General features: G+C 43.2%; 1 protein-coding gene across 1 annotated transcript in view; it reads left to right on the top strand.

The window, feature by feature from the left end:
* Window positions 1-27,321, top strand: part of LOC124795690 — a 371,675-nt gene that overhangs the window by 249,051 nt on the left and 95,303 nt on the right. Inside the window, exon 3 of the mRNA XM_047259771.1 lies at window positions 3,497-3,561. Within this exon, the coding sequence (XP_047115727.1) occupies window positions 3,497-3,561 (65 nt within the window). The remainder of the gene's footprint in view (window positions 1-3,496; window positions 3,562-27,321) is intronic.

Here is a 27,321-nt window from a genome sequence, read left to right as displayed (position 1 = left end):
GGATAAGCGGCATTTGCATGTGGCCGTGCTGTACTGCGATCTCCACATGAAAACTTCGGTAACGTTAGACACATTCGAGTACTTACACCATCCTTCGTCTGTAGGGAAGGTTTCCTTCTGTACTAGACACTCTGGAAATAAGCTCGCATCAGAAGAAATTTTAATAAACACAGTCTACAGGCAGTGCTGGAGTATCAGCTCGGTACCGTACAGGCAAGGTGTTAACGCTGTAACACTTTCCACTTCCGTTAGTCTATTTTGACAAAAATGTTCTGTCGAACAAAACCATATGAAGCTGCAAAATGTATTTATTTAGTGGTAGTGCATAGAGTCTTAAAATAAACTTTAAGACAAAGAAAAAACGACCTTGCACCGCGAAGGATTTATCCGAATGGGACGGAAATCGGCAGATGTAATGTACGTGTACAGACAAACAAGCTATTATATTTCAGAAAAACTGGATGATTAATTCAAGAGAAAGAGCTACACAAATTGAACAAGTCAATAATACGATGGTCACGTCTGGCAATTACGCAAGCAGTTATTCGGCTTGGCACTGACAGAGTTGATGGATGTCCTCCTGAGGGATAACGTGGCGAATTCTGTCCAGCTGGCCAGTTACATTGTCAAAATTCAAAGTCGTTTAGAGAGCCCTGCCCATAATGCTCCAAACGTCCTCAGTTGGAGAGAGATCCGGTGATCTTGCTCGCCAAGTAAGTGTTTAGCAACCACGTAGAGCTTCGGCCTGGAAAATATATGTCTGGAGCCGCCCTGGACAGCGCTGAGAACCAACCTGCCAAAGGCCCGACAACCAGGAGTGATGGTCTGAGGTGCCATTTCTTTTCACAGCAGGACATCGCAGCACCATTACAGCGCAGCGATATGTTGACGATGTTCTACGCGCTTCATCGTAAACCACCTTGGGCTCACATTTCCACAAGATAATGCCCGCCCTTACACGACCAGAGTTTTTACTACTTGTCTTCGTCCGCAGCTCGTGGTCGTGAGGTAGCGTTCTCGCTTCCCACGCCCGGGTTCCCGGGTTCGATTCCCGGCGGGGTCGGGGATTTTCTCTGCCTCGTGATGACTGGGTGTTGTGTGCTGTCCTTAGGTTAGTTAGGTTTAAGTGGTTCTATGTTCTAGGGGACTGATGATCATAGATGTTAAGTCCCATAGTGCTCAGAGCCATTTGAACTACTTGTCTTCGGGCTTGCGAATCCTGCATCGGTCAGCAAGGTCGTCCTATATCTCCGCAGTTGAGAACGTTTCGGGTATTATGGGCTGCAAAGTCCAACCAGCACGATATTTTGACGATATGACGTGCCATTTGGACTTAATTTGTCACTATATCCCTCAGGAGGGCATCCAACAACTACTAATCAACGCCAAGCTGAATAACTGCCCCTATAAGGCCCAAAGGTGGACGAACGCGTTCTTGACTTGCTCAATTTGTGAAGGTCGTTATCTTGAATTAATCTTCCAGTTTTTCTAAAATTGTGATCATTTGACTGTCTGTACATCTACCGATTTCCATCCCATACAGATAATCCATTTGTGGTCCGTCATTTTTTTACCAAGATGTTACTCCGGGCGGGTGTAAAATGAATGCTCTCAACGGAGAGTAATAAACGCTAAAATGAAGATCTGGCCTTGTCTGACTACCCCATGAAGCAGATCTTAGGATCTCTTAATTCTATAAGCTACAATTTAAACACAATGAATGATGAAGGTAACAAATCCTACTAAATGATAAACGTTGTACCTGCTCATATATTTATTTTAGATTTAAAAAACCTTTATATTACAAAGTTTACATCTCCTAAGTAAAATCACTAATAAATTGCCCAACTATGCCCTTATTATGACTGCGCGGTGTAATATCAATAACGGGAAATGGGTGACATCATCTACGTACCAAGCACTAGAAGACAACACTTTCAAAGACGATATACGGTGGTGTGGAACCTCAGTGGAAATAAACTAACGTGATCACAGCTGTTTAGTTTTATAGTTCTAATAAGCCGAAGCAATTTGCGATATCACCGTATGTACTGCGTCCGGTGCGTCGAAGTGATGGTTCTCGTACTCGTCTGCGACGATGGAAGAACTCCAGCCACAAATAAACTCTTTCAAACACTAGGACGACAAAAGGCGGTCCTCTAATATACTCTGATACTGCCTTCTCCTCTCTGTGTTCTACAGACGAGAATCGCGAATTCCCAGCCACAGGGACAGAGTTCAGATAACGTCTCAACATAAGTATAGGCAGAGTAAGTGCTCTCAATTACTGAACGCTGCCTACTCAACGACGACTTCCAACCCGGAGGTGAAGTCCAGAATCGTATAGGTTCGTTACAGGACAGTGCCTAACTGTTATAACTCTAAACTCTCCTGAGATCAAAGACAGCAAGTCCGTCCGTACCAACAAAGCTGATATCGAGCGACAGTCACACACGGGCGCTCACAACGGAATACCACGTCTCTCCAGAGCTGGCTTCCCAGCAAGGCTTGGCTCATCACCATCGTAATTCCGAAAACGAATGATCGAAACCACGGAATATACTCCCTCTCTACAGAATCTTCCGAACGCCGACCAACCATATTTAAGTCTTTTGTCGTCCAGCGCGGGAAGTTTGCGAGGAAAAACCTGTACTAGTACAATGATACGCTTCTGAGTAAAAATGCTTGAAAATAACCCGGCCTGCGTGGTTTCCGAGGTGCCGTTTCTTCGTTCCTCTCACCTGCGTCCAAGATTTTCAGCGTTCGGAAGTGTTATCCGGTTATCCTTACGGCCCCTACTATAATAGCGGCCGGCCGTCACCCTATTGTGCTCCAGATCTCAGGTGCCACGACGTCCGTGTAACTGCTTCCTGTGTTTAAGCAGGACTAACACCTGTGCGGGCCTTCCACCCAGAGCTTGAGTTCTGCCTGCCGTTTCATCTCCACTGGCGTTCCAACCTCTACTAGTATAGATTCAAATGGTTCAAATGGCTCTGAGCACTATAGGACTTAACTTCTGAAGTCATCAGTCCCCTAGAACTTAGAACTACTTAAACGTAACTAACCTAAGGACATCACACACATTCATGCTCGAGGCAGGATTCGAACCTGCGACCGTAGCGGTCGCGCGGCTCCAGACTGTAGCGCCCAGAACCGCTCGGCCACCCCTGCCGGCACTAGTATAGGCAATCATTCATTACACCGTTTTCATAATAAAGAAACTCCGTCACCTTTCATGCAATAAGCGTTGACAATTACTCACAAGACATACGTGACAATGTCAGTCTCCTTTATATATTCATATATACGATGTACAACCTATCACATGATACTTAATTGTGTTTGTGGATCACGGCAAAGTATGTGGATGAGTTCTTGTAAGGTGCAAAATTACAGCCACCTTACATTTTATTACGGTGTGGTTATAAGTTTCTCGGCACTGTCCCCACTTGCTCCCTCCTTATATAAATACAACGTCTGACTGTTCCTGTTGCAGACGCAGCTTCCAGCGGCGGCCGCGGAGACAGCGTGCGTGCGGACACGGGAGAGACACGTGTGCAGGTAGGGCGCTCGCTCGCTCCCGCGCCATTACCAGGCACTCCCTCTCCTCCTGCCTGCCCCATCCTACTCTACCTTACGTTCCCGCTTCACCGCCGGCAGTCCATCCTCAACTCACCATCATGTTGCGATTCCAACATTCCGCGCCATTACATCTTTCTGGCCCTTTTTACGCGTCCACTCTTCACTTCATTTATTCCGCCGTTCCCGCACTCTAGATTAAGGTCTTCAGATAAGTTCTTTAATCAGTCTAGAAGTTCCACTTTACACTAGGACCTAATGTAGTGTCGAAAACGATCTTTGATATTTGAGACCACCTTACAGTGTGTGACGTATCGTAATTCTGAAACAAAAATAATTTCAAAATTGTTAAGACTTTCTTGGCCACTTGTTGACAAACTGCCTATTGGTTTCTATCCCGGGTTCTTCGGCCGACGTTCGTCTGATGATTTTACTGACGTTTCGCCAGCACGAATGGTTGGCATTGTCAAAGCTTCACCCTCCATTCCCGGTGATGAACTGGAGCCGAGCTCGCGGTCGCAGACTGTATGTACCATGGTGTCATACCATGCACATGCGGAAAAGTTTATGTCGGAATGATTGGACGATCAATCAGCACCAGAATCAAAGGACATAAGCGACATTGCAGGTTGGGGCAGGTGGGGAATTCGGCCGTGGCAGAGCACGCGCTGAGTGAGATCGACCACGTAATAAAATCACGCCCGCTTGTTCAGAGAAGCTGTAGAAATACAAAAATACGGGAATAGTTTCAATAAGAAAGAAGAAAGCCTTAAGGTAAACGGATCCTGACTCCGCGTACTGCAGCGAACGACCGTCACAGGTAGCAAGAGGAGTACCGCAGCGGAAATGACCGCGGAGAAGTCCTCGTACGTCAGCGCGCCAGGTACATATAGTCTGCGGCCGTGAGCTCGGCAGTTCATCACCTTCAATAGAGTGTGAAGCTTTCACAATGCCAGCCACTCGTACTGGCGAAAGTTCAGCAAAATCATCAGACGAACGTCGGCCGAAGAACCCGAGACAGAAGCCAATAGGCAGTTTGTCAAAAACAGTTTCCCCTTTTCACTGTTCCATTTGCGAATTGCGCATCGGAAGGACGATTCTCAGCATTTCGAGCTATGACTTTTAATTTTCCCTTTCTCTCGTTGTGAGCATTTTGAAAGAAGTATACTACCGGTCAAAAGTTTTCGATCGCCCATGAAAAAAAGCTGTACACTTTATTTCAGCGTACAAACAAACTGTACAGACTAAATACATCAACAAAATAAATATTTTTCTCTCTCTATCATTAAGTTCAGTGCAACATGTTTCAGATTTTAGTCTCTTCAGAGTATTCACCCATTGCTCTCAGAACAGCTGTGAAAACTCTTGGCATTCTGGAGATTTTGTACTGTTTTATAAATATCGTAGTCCAACACGTCTAGAAATTATTCCGTAGTCCTCCAACATTAGATGACCTCCGTTTTCTCCCATAAGAAATCGTTGAGATTTAAGTCAGATGACTGAGTGGCCATACCACATTCTTTAGTTTCCCACATTTCTCTTTTATATTGACTCATCCCATGCACAATGTAGAAGCATGTTTGGGACCGTTGTGCTGCTGTAGAGCAAACCCATAACTCATAAGTTCCTTTCCAGATGGAACTGCGTTGTTGATCAGTATCCTTTTGCATCCTTCCATCGTTAACATTAATTAATTTTCAGTAGACCACGGACTTTATCACCCTCAAAACATCACCACACCATGACCGACCGTCCACCAGGCTTCACGTTGGTGTCACACACTACGCTTCACATTTCCTTCACGAAGCCGATGAAACAACTTTCGACGATGGCTTCCAGGTACTTCAAACTTAGATTCATCCGTGAATAACAGCTTAGACCATTACAGCATTCTACAATTTTTATGTTACCGTGCCCATTGCTATCGTTTCACCTTATTTTGTTTGCGTAATAAAGGGTTTTTGCCCGCTATGCAGCCTTTAAACCTTTTTCATGGAGACAGAGATTGAAGCCGCTCACATACAATCTGTTTCCTCGCGAATTTCAGGTGCAGTACGAGTTCTCTGACGTTTATCTGTACACATGTGAACTGATCTTCCCTAATGATGTTAACGTCCTCCAGTTGCCGTTACACTTGCATTGGCATCAGTTTGCTTGAACCGCTACAACGTATACACCACTGCAGACTGGACTATGCCAACTTTTGTTGGTGTCGTCGTAATAGAACAGCCTGCCTGATGCAGAGCTACAATTAGAGTACGTTTTCAGTTCCAGTCTCCTGTTTCTGTCCCATTATGGCGTAATATGGTATGAGCCTGATCAAGTATACAAACATACTGCTAGACGCACATACAGTACTGTAAACTAACGCGAACTGGAAAAAAATGTTCAAATGTGTGTGAAATCGTATGGGATTTAACTGCTAAGGTCATCAGTCCCTAAGCTTACACACTACTTAACCTAAATTATCCTAAGGATAAACACACACACCCACGCCCGAGGGAGGACCCGAACCTCCGCCGGGACCAGCCGCACTAACGCGAACTGATTGGTACACAGACAGCAGAAGGAATGAGGTCTATTCGAATGGAACGTTCTTAGGTAAAGGCACGTGAGTGTTGTTGTGGATACTCATCATTGCCCCTCTAGGCAAATACCCAACAGAGGCGCTTAGTCTTTATATGTTTATACTTGGGTTATTATCGGGATGGGGATAGGACAGAATATTCAAAACGAAATCCCTGTTTTAACCAAAAATCCATAGTTTTCATAGGTAATCGGAAACATTAGACTCGTAGTGTACGTGGAAGTAATCCGTAGTCCGATTTTTCTATTACACTCCTGGAATTTCAACGGTAAATCTCTCCGCGATACACGTTGGCTCTTTTGTAGCGTCCGCCACTCGCGCTTAGCACTTAGTAAGCGAATTCCGCCGCTCCTCGTTGGATCTGCTCTGTCTCTTCTACTTATCCTCTCTGGCAAGATAGCAAACTGACTATCAGTACCCGATAACCTGTCAAGCAAGGGTCGTATGTATTCCTCACCTGTCGTTGATGAATTTTATTTCCTTCAGATTTCTCCAATGAATCTCAGTTTAGCATAAGGTTGAACAACACGCTATTGAATGTCACGCAGCAGAAGATTCTTATTTCGCAGATGTGTACAAGAGATTGCGTCTTTTATTAATGACTTGTTCTTAATGCACAGCAAAGTTTTTTTTTTTTTTTTTTTTTTTTTTTTTTTTTTTTTTTTTTTTTAGGCAGATTCATGAGGCTTATTCTTTCATTCCGTCCTCCTCTCGTTTTAAGACACGTACATTTGCAGATATGCATAAGATACAATTCACATGATTTTCTACCTTTGACTATAATTATTGTTCATTTTCCGCTGTTGGTCAGTTTCGGCTTCATGCCTCTTCAAGCTTCAGCTGCAAAAAACAGATCGCATTCATATACAACATTGACCAAGGTAAAAAACAAATTAAAAAATTGAAAACCTTACAAATAACAAAATTACAAGTTATGTTTATTATGTCATTGCTGTCAATTAATAAAACCTACTTTATGCGCATGAACAAAATCCTCGAAGGTAGTCAGCCAACACCATATGGCGGACAAACATACAACTTACGACTTGTAGTCATGCGTAGAGTATAGTAAAAGCTTAAATCTATGGCGTTTAGTCTGTGAACGGGATTCTGGAGGTAGAATGTACCTTCTGAAATTTTATCTTAAGTCGATTTTCTAGGTGATGTTCAGCCGCAGTCGACTCCTCAAGCTCCCCTTGTTTCATAAGTCGTGACTGCTCAGTACGACGCTTAGCAACATTGCGAATGTTTTGTTTTATGTAAATGCTACTGCATTCGCTGGGTACGCCGTGAACTCCTGGAACTCTAAGACCTACCTTGTCTTTAACAAGGCGCAGCATATCTCGTATCTTGGAGGCAGACCAGAACACCAGCGTCCGTCCATTCTCTGCAGCATGCGTCCTGTCTCGCTAGTCGTTGATCCACAGCGTGGAAGTAATGTTCTCGGCTCGGCCTTTTCGCCGTTTCATGAGGTGTCTTTTGTCGGTGGCACCTGAAATCCTTTGCAGTCTCTCCTTCGCCGTAACCATTTCCCGTGAGCACGCGTCTCAGATGCTCAAATTGCGACTGTAGATGGTCGCCGTCAGAAATAATCTTCGTCCTATGTACTAACGTGTTCAGGACCGCTCTCCAGTGTACAGGTTGGTGAAAACTGTTGGTGTTCAAGTACCGGTCAGTGTGCGTAGACCTCCTATACACATGAATATCCAAGCCAGTCTCCTGTCTTCCGCTCAACTAAAACATCCAAGAGCGGAAGCTTGCAATCACTCTCCATTTCGGCAGTTAACTTAATGTTGGGGATACCTATTGAGAGCTCTAGTATTTTACTCGAATGGACGTGGCTTGTAAACCAAGGAGAGTTTACTCAACCGTGTAGTGTTACTGGACGCTGTGTACAGTAAAGACTAGACTAGCAGAAAAATACTTCCATCTGGGCTCAAAAACGCGAATATGCTCCTGATTAAAAGACTGAGTGGAATGACGGTACTATCTGCCTCGTTCTGTCTTCCTCGGCACATTTCAAATATATTAATAAACTGTAATTTGAAGAACCGATTTAGCGTTGCATTGTCAATAGCAAACCCCCCTACGTGTGAATGTATTCGCGCTCTATTTAACATGCAACTCACCTCTCACTCCCCCAAGCTCCTCTAAATGTACACTAACTCGTTCATACCCATTAGTCCATCGTTGTAAGTCGCTGATATCCATTCACTCCGATTGCCCAGTCTCACTCACTTATTCAATCCAACTCATTGTCATTATCTCCTTTTGTCTCTCCAACTCTCTCCTGTCTCACATCCATAATCTCCTTCGTTCTGTAATATTAAAACTGTCTCCTATCGTTGTTTCTGTCTCCCTCTTGCTCTCCCTTACTGCTATTATCTCATTTATTCCTTCCCACTGTTGCTTCTCGTCTCACCGTCACTATCTCTCTCTTCTTCGTTATAATTGTCATAGACTCTGTCTCTTATTATCACTGACAATCCTCCATTTCACCTTCTCCTTCCCCTTACTCCTTTTCCACTGGTACTGTCGCCTTCTCTGTGTTCCTAGCACTCCTCTGTCAATGTCGACTATGTTCCACTGCCACTGTAACCCTCTCTTTCTCTCACACTGCCGCCGTCTCCTTCGCTCTTTCTGTACCACATTCATTGTCCACTATCTTCCAATATGTATTACTTTCCCGTCTCTTTCACACTGCCACCTTTTCATTCTCTCTGAGTATGAAGAACCACGAATAAGTTTTCATACTAAAATTTTTGGGAAAATTTTTAGAGGTGCTGAGGAATGTAGAACTAAACAAGAGAATATCCACTTTTTTGTGTTCCTTCAGGAGCATTTTTTCACTGGTTCTCTTCTTTTGCATGTTACAGCAGGGCATGTCACTCATATGAAAATAACTTCGTGTGTCAGTAAAATCATAATACTTTACGTATATGAAATTCAAACAATTTTACACCTCAGACCGGAATTTACGTTCATAAAAATTTTTCATGTGCTTGAGTACTCCAACATAGGCTTCCCAGAACCTTCTGATGATAACGGAGACAGTTTACAGCAAATTTCTCCGTGCTGCGTCAGTTCATAAACTGGGTTTTCGCGTCACATCTGATTTTAAGTGCGTATTTTACGTTTTCAAGTAGGGTAACTTTGGACCTCCGTATCTTGCAAATGAGTTTAGATACCAAGAAAATTTTGCAGATAGTTCGAGATCTGGCTCTCAGGAATATATTGCAAAAATTTCAGACACTTGCTGTGCATAGCCGTCTCGGAATCCGCGGCTCAGTTTTGGTACCCAAAAACTATGTTGTGTTTCTCTATAACGGAAAAAGACGTTTAAAAACAAAGAGATGGCACTTCCAGATAAAATTTGAGCAATATTCTTGGGTTAGTCATTTAGATATTCGCTGATGACGGCGAAAAAATGCTGGAAAAACGCTTTTTTCGGACATTCTCAGTAACCACTCACGAACCCAATGGTGCCACCATAAGCCCTTAAGAGCAGCGTAGATCACATGTGATGGAAAAAGAAGCAACGGATTTGCTCCATTTGCGTAAACTGGTGGAAGTTTGCAATATTCAGACTTTAACCCTGTGTGTGTGTGTGTGTGTGTGTGTGTGTGTGTGTGTGTGTGTGTGTGTGTGCGAGCGTGCGTGTGTGTGTGCGCGCGCGTGTGTGTGTGTGTGTGTGTGTGTAGAGCTAACAAGCGCTCAAGGGCGAGGTTATCAGCGTCCTTACACACATTAAAACAAAGGAATGTGGATATACGAAAATAGTTGTCACACCACTAAAATGGACGCCGATGCATCCATTCCCACCTAAGTCGCTTTGACCTATCCAGTCGCTCTCTCTCACACGCCTTAAGAAAACGGAGAAAGGGTTAAATGTGCTATACCTGGTAGACTGGCGATGGCAAGGAAAGCATTTCTGAATAAGAAAAATTTGTTGACATCCAGTATAGATTTAAGTGTCAGGAAGTCGTTTCTGAAAGTATTTATATGGAGTGTAGCCATGTATGGGAGTGAAAATGGATGATAAATTGTTTAGACAAGAAGAGAATAGAAGCTTTCGAAATGTGGTGCTACAGAAGAATGCTGAAGATTAGATGGGTAGACCATATAACTAATGAGGAGGTATTGAATAGAATTGGGGAGAAGAGAAATTTGTGGCACAGCTTGACTAGAAGAAGGGATCGGTTGCTAGGACATGTTCTGAGGCTTGAAGAGATCACCAGTTTAGTATTAGAGGGCAGCGTGGAGGGTAAAAATCGTAGAGGGAAGCCAAGAGATGAATACACTAAGCAGATTCAGAAGGATGTAGGTTGCAGTGGGTACTGGGAGATGAAGTAGCTTGCACACGATAGAGTAGCATGGAGAGCTGCATCAGATCAGTCTCTGGACTGAAGACCACAATAACAACAACCTGGGATTAAAACAGAAGTAAATCGACAGAGGAGCTAAAAGAAAGGCACTGGAAAATGTGACTGGAAGACCACTTACAAGAAACATGGTGAGCCTGTTAACACGTTAAAAATTTCTGCATAAAGTTTTTGGAAGTAAGATGGACAAATCACAAAACCTTAAACTCTTACCACATGCGTCTGAACGTTACTTAAAACGGAGGGAAGATTGTTGGCAAATCTGCCACTCTCCGCTGGTAGGAAAATGAAACACAATCTAATAAAATGTGGCGCACAGTGGTCTGCACGCCACAAGCACCACACACTAGAGCGTCCTCTCGCCGGAGCAAGAAGCCATATGTCATAGGGCTGTGGCCTATGCGAAGACGAGTAAGGAGAATCATGTCCCATCTGTGTGGCTGGAAGGAGGTGCACCACGGCCGCGTTGTGGGCTTTACTGGACGGAGCTTGTTGTCTGTTACTTCCAGCCACTCATCTTCCCATTGACACATGTTTCCGTACAACAGGGAGACGAAAGCATGCAGGGGGAAGGCATAATGAACTGAGAAACACGACACGCCTCCTTGGCTGCTACATCCGTCCTTTCGTTCCCCGCAATACCCATTTTCCCCGGAACCCAGCGGAAGGACATCACCTTCACTAGCTTGTGTTGACGCAGGAGGTCGTCCTGCATTTAAGTGACCTGGATACAAGCACTGCAAAAACTGAAGGGCACTCAGGGAGTCGAAACAGACGAGGAATTTAGCAGGGATGGCACATCTCATCTGCTCCAGCGGCCTCAAGATCGGGTTGTTCGGCATCGAATCCAGAGGCAACCGAATCTTAAGGACACCACACGGCAAAACAACATAGCCAACTTTCACCCTATACTGTAGGATAATTACAGGAAGAGGATCCTTCTCTTGGGTATAGAAATGGTTCCTATACCAATGGCCTTAGACAATGTACACTGGAATACTCTCTTTGAAATTTTGAATGTGGCAGGGGTAAAATACAGGGAGCGAAAGGCTATTTACAATTTGTACAGAAACCAGAAGGCAGTTATAAGAGTCGAGGGACATGAAAGAGAAGCAGTGGTTGGGAATGGAGTGAGACAGGGGTGTAGCCTCTCCCCGATGTTATTCAATTTGTATACCGAGCAAGCAGTAAAGGAAACAAAAGAAAAATTCGGAGTAGGTATTAAAATCCATGGAGAAGAAATAAAAACTTTAAGGTTCGCCAATGACATTGTAATTCTGTCAGAGACAGCAAAGGACTTGGAAGAGTAGTTGAGCGGAATGGACAGTGTCTTGAAAGGAGGGTATAAGATGAACATCAACAAAATCAAAACGAGGACAATGGAATGTAGTGGAATTAAGTCGGGTGATGCTGAGGGAATTAGATTAGGAAATGAGACACTTAAAGTGGTAAAGGAGTTTTGCTATTTGGGACGCAAAATAACTGATGATGGACGAAGTAGACTGTCAATGGCAAGGAAAGCGTTTCTGAAGAAGAGGAATTTGTTAACGTCGAGTATAGATTTAAGTGTCAGGAAGTCGTTTCTGAAAGTATTTGTATGGAGTGTAGCCGTGTATGGAAGCCATGGACGATAAATAGTTTGGACAAGAAGAGAATAGAAGCTTCCGAAATGTGGTGCTACAAAAGAATGCTGAAGATTAGATGGGTAGGTCGCATAACTAATGAGGAGGTACTGAGTAGAATTGGGGAGAAGAGGAGTTTGTGGCACAACTTGACTGGAAGAAGGGATCGGTTGGTAGGACATGTTCTGAGGCTTCAAGGGATCACAAATTTAGTATTGGAGGGCAGCGTGGAGGATAAAAATCGTAGAGCGAGACCAAGAGATGAAAACATTAAGCAGGTTCAGAAGGATGTAGGCTGCAGTACGTACTGCGAGATGAAGCAGCTTGCACAGGATAGAGTTGCATGGACAGCCGCACGGGAGTAGCTGAGCGGTCTGAGGCGCTGTAGTCATGGACTGTACGTGTGGTCCCGGCGGAGGTTCGAGTCCTCCCTCGGGCATGGGTGTGTGTGTGTTTGTCTGTAGGATAATTTGGGTTAAGCAGTGTGTAAGCTTAGGGAGTGATGACCTTAGCATAAGATTTCACACACACACACAGCATGGAGAGCTGCATCAAACCAGTTCCAGGACTGAAGACCACAACAACAACCAATGGCAGACCCTCGCTTTTTATCACTAACAGAATCCGAGGTACGAGCCCCGAAAAAATACCGTTTCTATACGCGGCGTTTTTCAACGTTTAGATTGCGCATATTGTCGCAAGCGAACCGATTGGGGATGTACGGCGAGGTACTGCGGTGTTGCTTGTAGCCGTCGGGCTGGCCGTGCAGCCCGAACTGAGGAGCGTCAGTCAGCAAGGACGACAGGTGGCGCCCCTTCCCGGCCGCCGCCCTCAGCGCGCCTCTTTCGCCTCTGGTAGTCGCGACTAGGCGCTCTGCGGAGAGGCGGCCACTGATCTGCTCGCTGGAGGCGCTGCCTGCCCGACCTGCAGCGGACGCGCACCAACAGGTGATCTGAATCGGCTCTCGCCTCTGTGCTGCACGTGGCATCCGGGACTGGATATACACTTTGCTATTTCTGCTAAAACCAAAACAAAGCAAAAACAAATGACAGTAGGCGTGTTTCTGAGGGCGATGCAAGTTTACCAGTAACTTAAATTACCTCGTTCGTGGATAACGATGTGCCGTTCAACCATGTAAAACTTACGTGTGTTTGTGTCTAAGTATAATGGAGAGGAAAGGCTGGTGTATAATTTGCTCGACGCATGTACTGTCGGAAGTTCCATGCGGCATTTCGCGGATGATGCTGTAGTATACAGAGAGTTGTTGCAGCATTAGAAAATTGCAGCGAAGTGCAGGAAGATCTGCAGAGGATAGGCACTTGGTGCAAGGAGTGGCAACTGACCCTTAACATAGACAAATGCAATGTATTGCGAATACATAGAAAGAAGGATCCTTTATTGTATGTGTGGTGTGCGTACTGTAAGACCTTTGGTACACACACCATCAGATTATTTGACTTGTCGCTCTAACGAAGTAGGCGAGTGTCAGCAATATGTCTCGTGGTTTTATCGTGGCGTGTTTATCTTTTGCCGTTAGGTCAGACGATAGAAATGGCACTTGCACGCTTAGAGTAGCAGATTGACGGTGACCAACTTTAAACAGAACTTGATTAATTTTCACACACATTTATTAAAATAATAACAAGCATAAACATAACATAACTTGATTCTGGATGCTATTTACAATTGAGAATCTGAAGTTCCTTTGGTCTTGGTACGTTAATCTTATTCTCACATATCTCTGATACTTGACAAAGGGTCTATACATTTATCTTCATGGCTATGTACAGCAATATGATAATCTTATTAGGTGCAGACTGAAACTTGACTAGAGACTGGTGCAGACTAATGCAGACTGGTACAGACTGATGCAGACTGCCTAATCAGAGGTCTGTACACTCGTTATAATACCTCGCACATTCAGGTATCACTGTGTGAGTGTGATCCACGCGGAGGAAAGGTTCTACGTTAGCAGCAATCTCATTGGCTGCGTTACATATTAATACGCGGATCGGCGGAAGCAGAATTTGGTCCGTCTCTAAGGCAGTGCCATCTCGTACTGCGGAGATGGACGAGCGGTGCGCCTGCGCTGTTGTGCTTTGCGGGGTGTGCTCTAGTGGGAAAGTTGTGTACGCGCTGACTATGCGGAACTATGTACACAACAGTATGATTATATGATACAGAAACAAACACTGGTAGCAGTTACTTCTGTAAAATATTTGGGAGTATGCGTACGGAAAAATTTGAAGTGGAATGATCATATAATATGAATTGTTGGTAACGGGGGTGCCGGGTTGAGATTCATTGGGAGGGTCCTTAGAAAATGTAGTCCATCAACAAAGGAGGTGGCTTACAAAACACTCGTTCAACCTATACTTGAGTATTGCTCATCAGTGTGCAATCCGTACCAGGTCGGGTTGACAGAGAGGATAGAGAAGATCCAAAGAAGAGCGGCGCGTTTCGTCACAGGGTTATTTGGTAACCGTGATAGCGTTACGGAGATGTTTAACAAACTCAAGTGGCAGACTCTGCAAGAGAGGCGCTCTGCATCGCGGTGTAGCTTGCTCGCCAGGTTTCGAGAGGGTGCGTTTCTGGATGAGGTATCGAATATATTGCTTCCCGCTACTTATACCTCCCGAGGAGATCACGAATGTAAAATTAGAGAGATTCGAGCGCGCATGGAGGCTTTCCGGCAGTCGTCCTTCCCGCGAACCATACGCGACTGGAACAGGAAAGGGAGGTAATGACAGTCGCACGTAAAGTGGCCTCCGCCACACACCGTTGGCTGGCTTGCGGAGTATAAATGTAGATATAGATGTACTGTGGAGTGTGTAATGAGCAGTTTACCTCCACACCTCCAAGGGCAGCAAACACCCTCTGTATCACTGTTTTGATCATCTCGAAGTGCAGCAGTAGATGTAATAAATTCTGCTGTAGTACGATGCGTTCCTCAAACGTTTCCGAGAAATTGAGGTTCAAAGTTTTATGATACTGTAGGATACGATATCCCGTATTTTCTTTTTCGGATCTCTCACAAAACACTTGTATCGCTACAGTAAGTAATGTTTCTTCGGGAAGGAGTAATACCAATAGTCACAATCGCTGTGACACATTTGTGGTGAGCCGTAGTCAAAGTATAATAACTAATCGAAACGTAATGATTATTCATTAATCGATATACTCACGTGAAGTCGTGCCAGCCCGTACCTGTTTTGATTAATATGCACTGGATTTGCAATATGCTCATGCATTATCGATAAATAAATATTCGTATAGTCACCATCTCCAGCTACACCTGTATTATACCACGTCACGAATTTACCAGAACGACTAAGGCGATAATCGAACAGCGAGGTCAGCCGCGCGCGTTGACATGCTTCTTCCGGGATACGGGGCAGCGCGCCGATTACGGACTGAATCCTCCCGACGGATCAATGACAAGGACCGGAGTGCTAGTCAGTCTGGATGTGGTTTTCAGACGGTTTCCCACATCCGACTAGGTGAACACCGGGCCGGTACCCACGTGCTGCCTCAGTTACACGTTCGCAAACATTTAAAAAAAATTCGTATACTTTCACATGTGATAAAACTGCAGCAGACAGTTGGAGTACACAAACGCCGTGCCGGTGTGGAAGGGGGTGGCGACAGGAAGCACATCTGTTTCCCGTTTACCACCAACATTGCCAGATCCAATAATCAACACGACGACGAAATGTGATTAGTTTTAGTGATACAAGTATTTGAAGGGAGATTATACGAAAAAAATAAAATAGCGTCACTCGAACGCAGACTTTGCGACCTTAACCAGTTGCACTAACGCCCCTGCTCGACGGCAGGCCCTCTGCTATGGTACTCAGCAGGCTCATAAAACTCTGAACTTCAATTTCTTGCATGCCCTTGAGCAAGGTATCGTACTAGAGCAAAATTTTTTCGTCTAGCTTTTTGCAACAGTCGTGCGCAAGATGAACAATATAGGTGATGTGTTGGCAGTACACTTCCACTTCCTTTGTCAGCGCAACCCCAATTTCCCGCGTCTGGCTGATATTTTCATTTTTGGAGTTTATACTGACGTTACAGATCTTACGAACGCAAGAGTACTATGTGATTCGTGAAATTTTGTTTTTTGTGTTCCTTTTGTGCAATTGACAAGGAAAATATCAAATTATTATTATTTTGTTAGCTTTCACGATTTTATTTTGTTATTAGCTGAAGATAAGCAATGTAAGTTTGCACTACAAGCGGCTATAGAAACGGGCAGGTTTTGCACTTATCGACAGATATACAAATTGCTGAGTCTGTCGTACTGTAGATCAATTGCAAAGACCACAAATGAGGAATCTGCGAAACTGCTTTATGGCACTCTTCATACGCTGCTTTGGTTACGTCAAACGTATGGTGATGTTCACTTAATGAAAGTATATATTTTGAAAACCGTCTTGCTCAATGAAAAAAAAGCTGTTACAAAGAAAAGAATTTCTTCACATGCAGTATTACTGATAGCGGTAAGAAAAAAGCGAAATGAAGATTATAGTTTCAAGTCCAGTGGACGACAAGCAACCCTGAGAAAGGGAGAGGGAGAGAGAAAGAGAAAGATTGTTGGGTTGTTTGGGGAAGGAGACCAGACAGCGAGGTCATTGGTCCCATCGGATTAGGGAAGGATGGGGAAGGAAGTCGGCCGTGCCCTTTCAGAGGAACCATCCCTGCAGTTGCCTGGAGCGATTTAGGGAAATCACGGAAAACCTAAATCTGGATGGCCGGACGCGGGATTGAACCGCCGTCCTCCCGAATGCGAGTCCAGTGTCTAACCACTGCGCCACCCCGCTTGGTAAAGAGAAAGAGAGAGAAGGAGAGAGGGAGAGGGAGAGGGAGAGGGAGAGGAAGAGGGAGAGGGAGAGGGAGAGAGAGAGAGAGAGAGAGAAATGAAAGGGCAAGGAAATAGACCGTGGAAAATGATAATCTGTATGATCTCAGGAGGATTTCAACCGCCATCCTCTCGAATTAGAATCCAGTGCAACAAGCATTGCGCTTCGCCGTTCAGTACTACAGTTAGAGACGACGGTGGTGTTATAGACACAGACAGTCTGACCTGTTAGAAAAGTTAGCAGTTCTAAAACCTGTCATATATTTGTAATAATTCCTTTTTACTTTCCAGATACTGATTAGTTCAAGTGAATTTTCACTTGTAACTTAACAGAAATTCATCTTTTCCAGTATGTTACGATTTAAAAAGATGTGTAACTTTGTAATTAGATGCTATAAGGAATATGATTCTCGTTGCTTAGATTTAAGACTAATAATTCTTACTTTTGTCTGAGTCCAAACAAATTTATTCCATCGAATAATTTATAGTGATGTGGTTCAATTACATCGTCTTATTTATTTATTTTCTCTTTATAGAATACTGAAACTGTATCCCCAATTGTCGAAAATTCATGCTCTGCTATATGAAATAATGCTAACGTCCGTAAGTTTTCGACGAACAGATAGGTAGTTTTCTCGTGTAAGCTTCAGGTTTACACATACTTCTCCATGCAAATCACAGACACTAATGAAATCCACGTGTTAAATTTACGATATGACACTGACATCGATAGTCGAGTGAATCGAAGCGGCAGATTCGTATGCGGCGGGAGATGAGTTGAAATCCACTTCAAGCCGCCATGGTGTAGCTTATCCGGTTTTCCTAAATCTTTTTAGGCAAATACGGGGATTTTAGAATTGCTCCTGCAAATCACTAGTCACTAGTCACTGTGCACTGTATGACACGTTATCGAAGGAAGCATTTAGTTTACTACAGCCAAGGCATCTTACGTTAAGTAACAAGGGACACACTTCTACACTTCGTCAAATTTCTCCTTAGTGACAATGTTTTGAGCTAGAGATTGTAGTCCTTCATTGCTGAAGAGTCCTTGCCGACTTGCGTTACCTTCAGAACCACATTCCAGTTTCTCAAGTTACGTATTGTGGTGGAGGAACCACATCATCTCAGACGCTACTCGTCTCACTGCAAACTCGACGCTCTCGGCTGCCCTCGCACTGAGTCATTTAACAGCATAATCCAAGGACTATACATAGCTCATTACAGTAGAAAGTCTTCCCAGTTCTACATGAAAACTATTTATTTGGCAGTTGATTTTCTTCCCAGATGTATTTCTATTTACAGTTCTCAACCTGTCATAGCCTGTTGGACACTGTGATACTGAATGTGCGTAAAACACTTACACACAGGGCTCACATCGTCTCCCACCTAGATAGTTTGCCTAAAGAACTCGTCCGCGTAAAGTCAGCGTTCAGAGCATATGAATATTCCGCTTGGCAGCTTAACAGAGCACTGGCAGTTAAAACCGAAACCAGGAAATGGCTAAAGAGGAGAGTATCCTGGAAGTTGGTAATGTTTCGTTGAAGATAGTCCTCTCTGGAAATCTCAGATTATCAAGTTAAACTGGTTATCTGACCATCATCTAATATTTCAGACCTGATATCGATTATTGCAGAAGGAATGTACTAAGTGGCTTACTAATTTGATAAGGTTTACATAGGGCCGGCCGCTGTGACCGAGCGGTTCTAGACGCTCCAGTCCGGAACCATGCTGCTGCTACGGTCGCAGGTTCGAATCCTGCCTCGGGCATGGATGTGTGTAATGTCCTTAGGTTAGTTAGGTTTAAGTAGTTCTAGGTTCTAGGTGACAGATGACCTCAGAAGTTAAGTCCCATAGTGCTTAAAAAGAGCCATTTGAACCATTATGAGCTTACATAGGCTATACTACGACCACTGTGGAAGAACGCTGCCTTTTGCAACCAACAAAATGTGCTACTGCTAAACACTGTTTCTCCACCTGATGTACAATGGAGTATGATAAAACAATAATTTTGGCCACAGAACAACTTTCTGGACAGCATTATTACAGAAGACACGGATATACGCATGGGAAAGTATCTGATGAACCGTAATGGTGGGTACAAGTTGGATAACGCATAACTTCCACAATTTGCTCTAAATTAAGACGAGAGAGTACGCCAATGGCCAAGGCGAGCGGTAGTTCTGAGGACAACTGAGTTGGGCATTTCCTCCTACAACAGCATCGCCCGTCGAGTAGAGCAGTCTGTCACTGCTGGCTTAACCTAAATTATCCTAAGGGCAAACACACACACCCATGCCCGAGGGAGGACTCGAAACTTCGCCGGGACCAGCCGCACAGTCCCTGACTGCAGCGCCTCAGACCACTCGGCTAATCCCGCGTGGCTGAACTTACTCGTCTAATAATGAATGACCAAGAATTGCTTTTTAGAAATTATTGTACAATTCATTATTTTATTTAAGGATTTTCAAGGTATATGCTAGTATATTTATGAGCTTGAGCGATTGAAGACTATGCAGCATCGAAAGGTGAACGAACCTAGAAATGCATCGCGCACATTTCATTTCGTGATGTGGTATGGGTGTAAGCAATGCGGTGAACTAACATAATAAAACAATACCAATATACAGCGAAAGACTCCTACATGCACCCTTTCTCCGCCTAAGAAAACATGAAACACACTCACAGTTATAATACGACGACTCACATGGACAAGTTCATACGATGGCACACGTGCCTTCCCTCCGTTGGATTTACCAGCAACTGTGGTAGCAGGAAGGATATCCACTCACAAAGTTAAAAATAAACTGTTAAATCACGAACAAAAGCGAGCGATAAGACCACGGTACAACGCCTGGAACGAAAGATTCGGTACTACGTAATAGTTTTGACTAGAAGTATAGTTGCCCGTGACCCAGGGCTAAGAATTGCAGGGGTCAGAACATGGTCGTTAACGTATCAAGTTCTCCAATAATTAAATGCAGTTGAAGTGACTTTTGGGCTAGACAGTAGCAAAATATATAGCTAGAGATCGGCGACATAACTCTGGTGTTAGGAATGAATTTCGAGCAGATGTAATAAGACGCTATACAGAAAAAACGGAAAGGCAAAACCGTGCTGCTAGTACAGTTAAAAGACATCTGGTCCGATAGTCGGGAAACTCCAGCAATGCAGCCAGTAGTATGTGGGTGTCCTCATCCAACAGGTTTGCTACCACAGGCTAGAGGCGCATTGTGCTGCTGGGACACTAACAAACCATAGTTATATATTTGAATATATATTTTTAAATAACAACAGTAATAATTATATTATTACTATATACTTATTTTCAAATCTAACAGTCTTACTCCTCTCTTGCGTGGGGCACTGGTTGGTTCCATCTGCTGGCGCATCATCATCCTCTGATTATGAAATTCAGACCCCGAAGAATGGGGGCTAAGGCTGCTGGATTCATAACATAATCAAGGTAGGGGATGGGAGGGTGTGCGGACATTTGCCACCCCGGACATTTGCCACGCTGGACATCTGCCACTATTTTACCTGCTCCGAAGGGTTGAGTCCGTTGTCTCCCCCTCCTCCTCCTCATCCGTCGCCCGAACCCTGGAACTGCATTTAGTAACTCTACTTAGTGGCACTGTCGTCAGTAACGTTACCGATACTGTAGCGCAGTGAAGGTACTTCCGGAGGCTTTCCGCCGGTTTGCTTAACATAGGTCCAGAGTCTCTTTGGATTTTCCGCCACATTTCTATAGAGAGTTTCGTCGTGGAAACTATTAAATGCATCTGGCATTGAAATCCGCACCAAATTTCGAGTCTCAGTAAAACTTCGCCAATCTTGGAGTATTTGCGTTCATGTAAATTATACGTGCCTTTTTCGGTGCTCCTGCAGCAGCTTTCTGTCGTGTTTTGTGTATCATATGGTATCAGTTCCGTATCTTATTAATTTATTTGGTATGTATCTCTGGAATGCTGTTGATACTATTTCTTTGAACTTAAGCCACATATGGTCTTCACTTACATAGTTTGGAGGGATTGGAGACTGTCTCTTAGAAAGACGTCAACCGAATTTTTAGCTGCTTTTATAAATAGACATATTTCGAGTTTAGTTTTAGTGGATTTCTTTGTTACGGAATTGAGCCTCTCTACGACTGCGTGTTCACTAATCCCTGTATCCATCGTGATGCTCAGAATTATTTGTGGCTATGAGATCAAGTGTGTTTTCGTAACCATTTACGATTTGAATGGCCTCGTGAACTAATTGTTCAAAATAATTTTTTAAAAAAGCATTTAGAATAATTACGGAAGTTGTTTTCTATCCATAATAGGGTCTGAAAATGTATTTTTGTCAACATGCGGAAGGTAGATTGAAGTCACTGCCAATCATTTCCTTATTTGTAACATTTTAAAGTTGTACGTCGACTTTAGATGACATGTCAATCATAGACGTCCTTATCTCTATTTAGTGAACGTATTTTCGGTCATGGTTTCAACATTGTCCCGCTACACTTTATCAACTAATTCGCCGCAAGGGATATCGAATTTTTGAGAGTAAATTAATATGGAGTATATCGTTCTTCTTTTCAAACATTCACATACCCATTTCTTCTTTCCTTTTGTCTTTTGGGCATGCTGTTGTAGTAATTAAAGTAGGCACAAATACAGTGATCAAAAAGAAATGATTAGCGTAAATTCGCATTGTCTTTACATCGGTCCTTTCTTGTTGCTCCCATGGCGATGGACTGTTTCTATCGCAACAGGAAGCGTGAAAGGAAGCTACCGTAAAGACAGGGGGATCCATATTTATAGTTGGCAGAACTAATTACGTACTGACATAATCGCCTGCATTGCTTTCGTTTCCCAAAAGTTAAAAATATTGCGAATTCGAAAAAGAAGCTCTGTATTTCGCCAAGATGTCGAAGAAGAAGGTCTCTTACGTACTGGTTGTATCGAGGAAGATGTGGAGACAGCGGTTTGAAAGCGGACAGAAGAAGTACGAGGAGGAGCGTCTCCTACCTGAGGGATCGCTACTCAAGCTACGTGCCGAAGGGGCAAGTGTGGCAAATTGCCGGCGTGGCAAATGGCCGGCATTCGACGGGAGAGCTGTATTCTTATTGATCAATTGGGTATTCCACGATTTTATGACCTGCCAATGGATGAAGGGTAGTTACCGCCATTTTTATGTAGCGTGACACAATTGCATAATGCTTGTGGGGAATTCCCCTGTCTGACCTTGATCAGTTCGCGGTGGTTTCGGGAGAAGTGGTGGGGTGGGTTAGGGGACACCAAAAAGCCCATGTGTCTATAGCCTGACACCAGATGTGCGTATCTGTTGAAACGTCGCCTTTCAGCAATTATACATGACTGTGCTTAAACTGACACACAATATTTTTAGCGCAACGCAATCTGACTTTCAATAATTCCTACAAAAGAATGGCCCTGACTAACATTAACCTATACCTTTCACAAATCACTTACCTCTCAAAAATCTTCGTTACTCGAACTACTGCAATACAGCGAGCGCCACTACTGCCAGCTAAAGAAAAGATTCAAACTACGGAAGGCACTAACTACTGATAGGCATAGTTAGCAAATGAAAGATTTTAATAGAGAACAAACAATGTATTTACCTTAATAGTCATAATATATATAGCAGTTCATGACATCCAGTCTTACAAATTTCAAAACTCCGCCATCTCTCTCCCCACATCCACCACTGCTGGCGGCTCACCTCCAACTGCGCAACGCTACACGCTGTTCACATCCAGCTGCCCAACATTACAATGGCAGACAACAATGCAAACTAGCAACAGACTGCACACAGCACAGCCAGTGATTTTTCATACAGAGCGCTACGTGGCGTTACCAATAAGAAAACCTAAACAGCCTACTTACATAGCCCCCATGCTCCCCACAAAAAATTTTACAAATTGTTTTGGGCAGTGACCAATAATGATTTGATAAAATTTTTCATAATTACAATAACAAAGATATCAAATGCACACACTTATTAATACAATGTTGGTCAAAAGCTAAAATTTTCTCACAGTTCATAAAGACAGTCCTGATCATTCATCACAGTAAAACTGCCTTTTCTTTTCTCAAAGTCTGAGCAGTAAAAGACAATGCACACGGAAGTAGTGAATTTCCATGCAGTCTTGAAGAAGTAGTGTTGTCCTTCCAACGGAAAGACAGTGCTGACTCTTGACATGCTGACAGGTAATGGGTCACAACAGAGCAAATCCACAGCAGAGTCATTCGACGTTTTGAAGAATATTGGTAGGTAGGTCATCACAGAGCAGACCCACTGTAGTCCTGGTAGAGAGTATGGTATTGGTGGGCCACCAGAGGTGCAGACCCACTGTAGTCCTGGTAGAGATTGTGGTATTGGTGGGCCACCAGATGTGCAGAACCACTGCAGTCCTTGTAGAAATAATGGTACTGGTGAGTCAGCAAAGGTGTAGACCCACTGTAGTCCTTGTAGAAATAATGGTATTAGTGGGTCATCAAAGATGCAGACCCACTGTAGTCCTTGTAGAGATGGCCAGCACCCATCTGTTGTGAGTGTGCGGGTGCACAATCACCATTGAAGAGTCTTGTGGATAATATAGCAAGTCCATAACCACCACTTGTGCACTCACAAAGTTTTTGGAATTGTTCTTAAAACCAGCAATGCTGTTATCCTGTCCCTTGCTGAATTATTAACACACGTGCAAGCACTAACAGTCCCAACTTCTCACATATTGTGCATATACTATGACCAACAGAAATGTGTGCAGTGAAATGTAACTTACAAGTTACTTAATTTGATGAACTGATGTCAATTACAATTATAAATTTACAACATAAGAATACAATTACAAAGGTGCAAAATACATCATTCAAGAACATAACAATACAGATAACATTTGTATTACACAGGCTTTACAAAAGAATAGAAATAAACATGTACATCAGTGTTACAAGAATTATGACATAAGTACATACATAAAAGATCAGAATGACTTTCGAAACATCAACATGAGCATTAAAACAAAACAGAATAAATAATGTCTAAACATCTTTACGAAGAAAATAAAAGATCAGAATAACTTTTGAAACATCAACGTTACACATGAGCATTAAAACAGAACAGAATAAATAATGTCTAAACATCTTTACAAAGTAAATAACATATTACTAATGCAAATTATATTTGAGGATAGTAGTATTCCTCATCATAGTGAATGTAGCTTAGTATTAGAAGAGAAAAAAATTATATGAAACAGTACACAGAGACAGGAAGGAGACAAATACACAAGGGTACACAAACACATAGTGGGATAACACAAAAGGAAAGGACAGGGTTTGTCTTCAGTGTAACATTTGGTACTGCAGACCAACCCAAAACTTCATTCCATAGATCGTCCTTCTTATTGCAACATTTGTTTCCACCAAAAAAAATCCTATCCAAGCATGCTTTCTGTATTTATATGTACACATATTTCTTACCTCATTATTTATTTTCCATTATCTTACCTCATCATTTATTTCCTAGAAAATCCTACCTATACCTGCTTTCTGTACTTTTTTCGTAAAACTTCTCAATGCATTTCTTCCAATTCATCGCAACTCATTCTCTTATATAGTCTACCCCCTCTTAAGCTAACTTAAATCTACTGAGCTCAGATGCTAAACTAAGGGACGAGGCAATTCAGCAGCATAAAACAATTAACACAAACAGCAATGAAAAAAATGGAAATTGTCAAAGCAAGCTGCAATAAATCTCAATTACCAAGCAATGCATCATTACAACTAAAATGAGCCAATGTGCAGCAACAAGAAGAATAAATCAGTAGTAAAACTAGCTTAACGGAGTAATACAAAGTGAAAGTGCTTAAACTGACACACAATATTTTTAGCGCAACGCAATCTGACTTTCAATAATTCCTACAAAAGAATGGCCCTGACTAACATTAACCTATACCTTTCACAGATCATTTACCTCACAAAAATCTTCGTTACTCGAACTACTGCAATACAGCGAGCGCCACTACTGCCAGCTAAAGAAAAGATTCAAACTACGGAAGGCACTAACTACTGATAGGCATAGTTAGCAAATGAAAGATTTTAATAGAGAACAAACAATGTATTTACCTTAATAGTCATAATATATATAGCAGTTCATGACATCCAGTCTTACAAATTTCAAAACTCCGCCATCTCTCTCCCCACATCCACCACTGCTGGCGGCTCACCTCCAACTGCGCAACGCTACACGCTGTTCACATCCAGCTGCCCAACACTACAATGGCAGACAACAATGCAAACTAGCCACAGACTGCAATCAGCACAGCCAGTGATTTTTCATACAGAGCGCTACGTGGCGTTACCAATAAGAAAACCTAAACAGCCTACTTACACAGTGACCTTGAAATAAGAAAACAGTTATAAGCGATCTTAACCCATAACATGCATTGCTATTCTGCCTCTTGGCATTAGTACATTGCTACATACAAAGTTGACTTTAGAAGAACTTTGGTTAATACTGAGATCGAGGCACAGTTTCGTCAAGAATAGGACAAGTTAGTGGATCTGATCACCAAAAATTGATAATAAGGCTAATTGCCAATCTACGGCATCAGATAAAACTTTCACCATTCAGAGTACCGCAAAACCTGACGTCTAGAATCCATAAGCGCGGAGGACTTAGCGCTGTTGTAAGCCAGTCACGAACGCCCCATTACCTTGCGGCACAGCAGAAGCATACCTTGTTCATAAAATTTGCAAGCAATCTTGCACGGTTGTTTCCTCCACATTGACTGGTGAAGCGGCAAGGCGGAGAAGGGACGGGGTGGGAAGTGGGAAGGGAGGGAGGGAGGGAGTGCTCAATCACGGCTCTTCCCGGCGATTGCGAGATACCGGTGATTGCCGGTCCTGCCGGCCTCGCTGGCTGTTTGAACAGCTCACTCCGCCGGACAGGGACGGCGTTAATGAGGAGGCTTCGTTAAGCGCAACAGCGTTATGTCCGCCGCGATGACTATCGGCCGCGGCCGCTTATTCGGGCGTAGACGAGGACATGACCTGCCCACACTACACACACGAGTGACCCCATACAGTCTAGCCCATACGTTCACTGCCATACGAGAGCAACGTGAAAATTTGACGCCTTTACACAGAGACGGCACTGAAATCAATTATTTACAGGGTGGTTATAATTAAACTTTCGCTACTTCCGATGGTCCCCCTTCGAAAATGAGTGATCGCAAGACAATGGCGATTCGTGGAATCTTTTGAAAGAACATGTGGAAGAGAAACAACGAATAAACCATTTTAAGTACCCCATCCCGTAACGTGATGTATTAAGACGTGAATAAGCTACCTTCTTTAAATGAAACAACAAGTTTACTGTTATCAGCCACTGTTTATTTATCTCCACGACGCGTTTCAAAGGTTTAAACCTCCATCATCAGGTGGATTTACATTTGTTAGTATGACATTTGTGTCTGTGTTGTGTTATGATTTTTTGGAGGAACTTGAGGCACTGCCTCCAGTGGTCACAGGTTCCTTTCACTGTCATAACACAACAAATGTAAATCCACCTGATGATGGAGGTTTAAAACTTTGAAAGGCGTCGTGGAGATAAATAAACAGTGACTGGTAACAGTAAACTTGTTGTTTCATTTAATGTCAGTAACAGTCGCGGTAAAGCCTAACCTAAAATGTCCACATTCCTCCGTAGACTACTCTTCAGCTGACAAACATGACCGTATTTAGCGCCGTTGAACGAAGCCTCTTACAAAGTTTTATTTCTTCTCTAATATTGCTTTATATTGGCATTGTTATTCTCGACTGCGTTCATTATATTGCGCAGGATCGTTTAATCTGACCTAGACAGAAGGGACGGCTTAAACAGCGGTGTATAATCCGTCGTCGTAGGTCATAAGCTCCACAAAGTTACGAAGACAATGAAGCGTCGACTTGAAAAAAAAAATTCAATCAAGCCGCGATGTATTATAGTTTCGTTGTGGTGTAAAGTCTTGAATCCAATACTGAAACACCTTCAGCCGCAATATTGCAATCACTTGTACCTGTTTATGCAGGCTGAGTGTGCATTTAACTTCGAATGCTACTTGCTATATACCGAAATAGATTACGTCCTTAAAAATCAACAGCAAAGTTCATATCTGTCTACGCTGAGATCGATAGCTTGGTACTACATCGATCAAAACTGACGTCAAGCATTTTTTTATTGGGTTTGAATTTTCGACTATTTATCACTGATTACTTTTTTTAAAAAAAGCTTCCGTGTTTATCA

The sequence above is a fragment of the Schistocerca piceifrons genome, chromosome 4 (assembly GCF_021461385.2).
Source record: "Schistocerca piceifrons isolate TAMUIC-IGC-003096 chromosome 4, iqSchPice1.1, whole genome shotgun sequence".
NCBI lineage: Eukaryota > Metazoa > Arthropoda > Insecta > Orthoptera > Acrididae > Schistocerca > Schistocerca piceifrons.
Note: the sequence above shows the minus strand (reverse complement) of the source record. Positions and strands in the feature narration are given on the sequence as shown.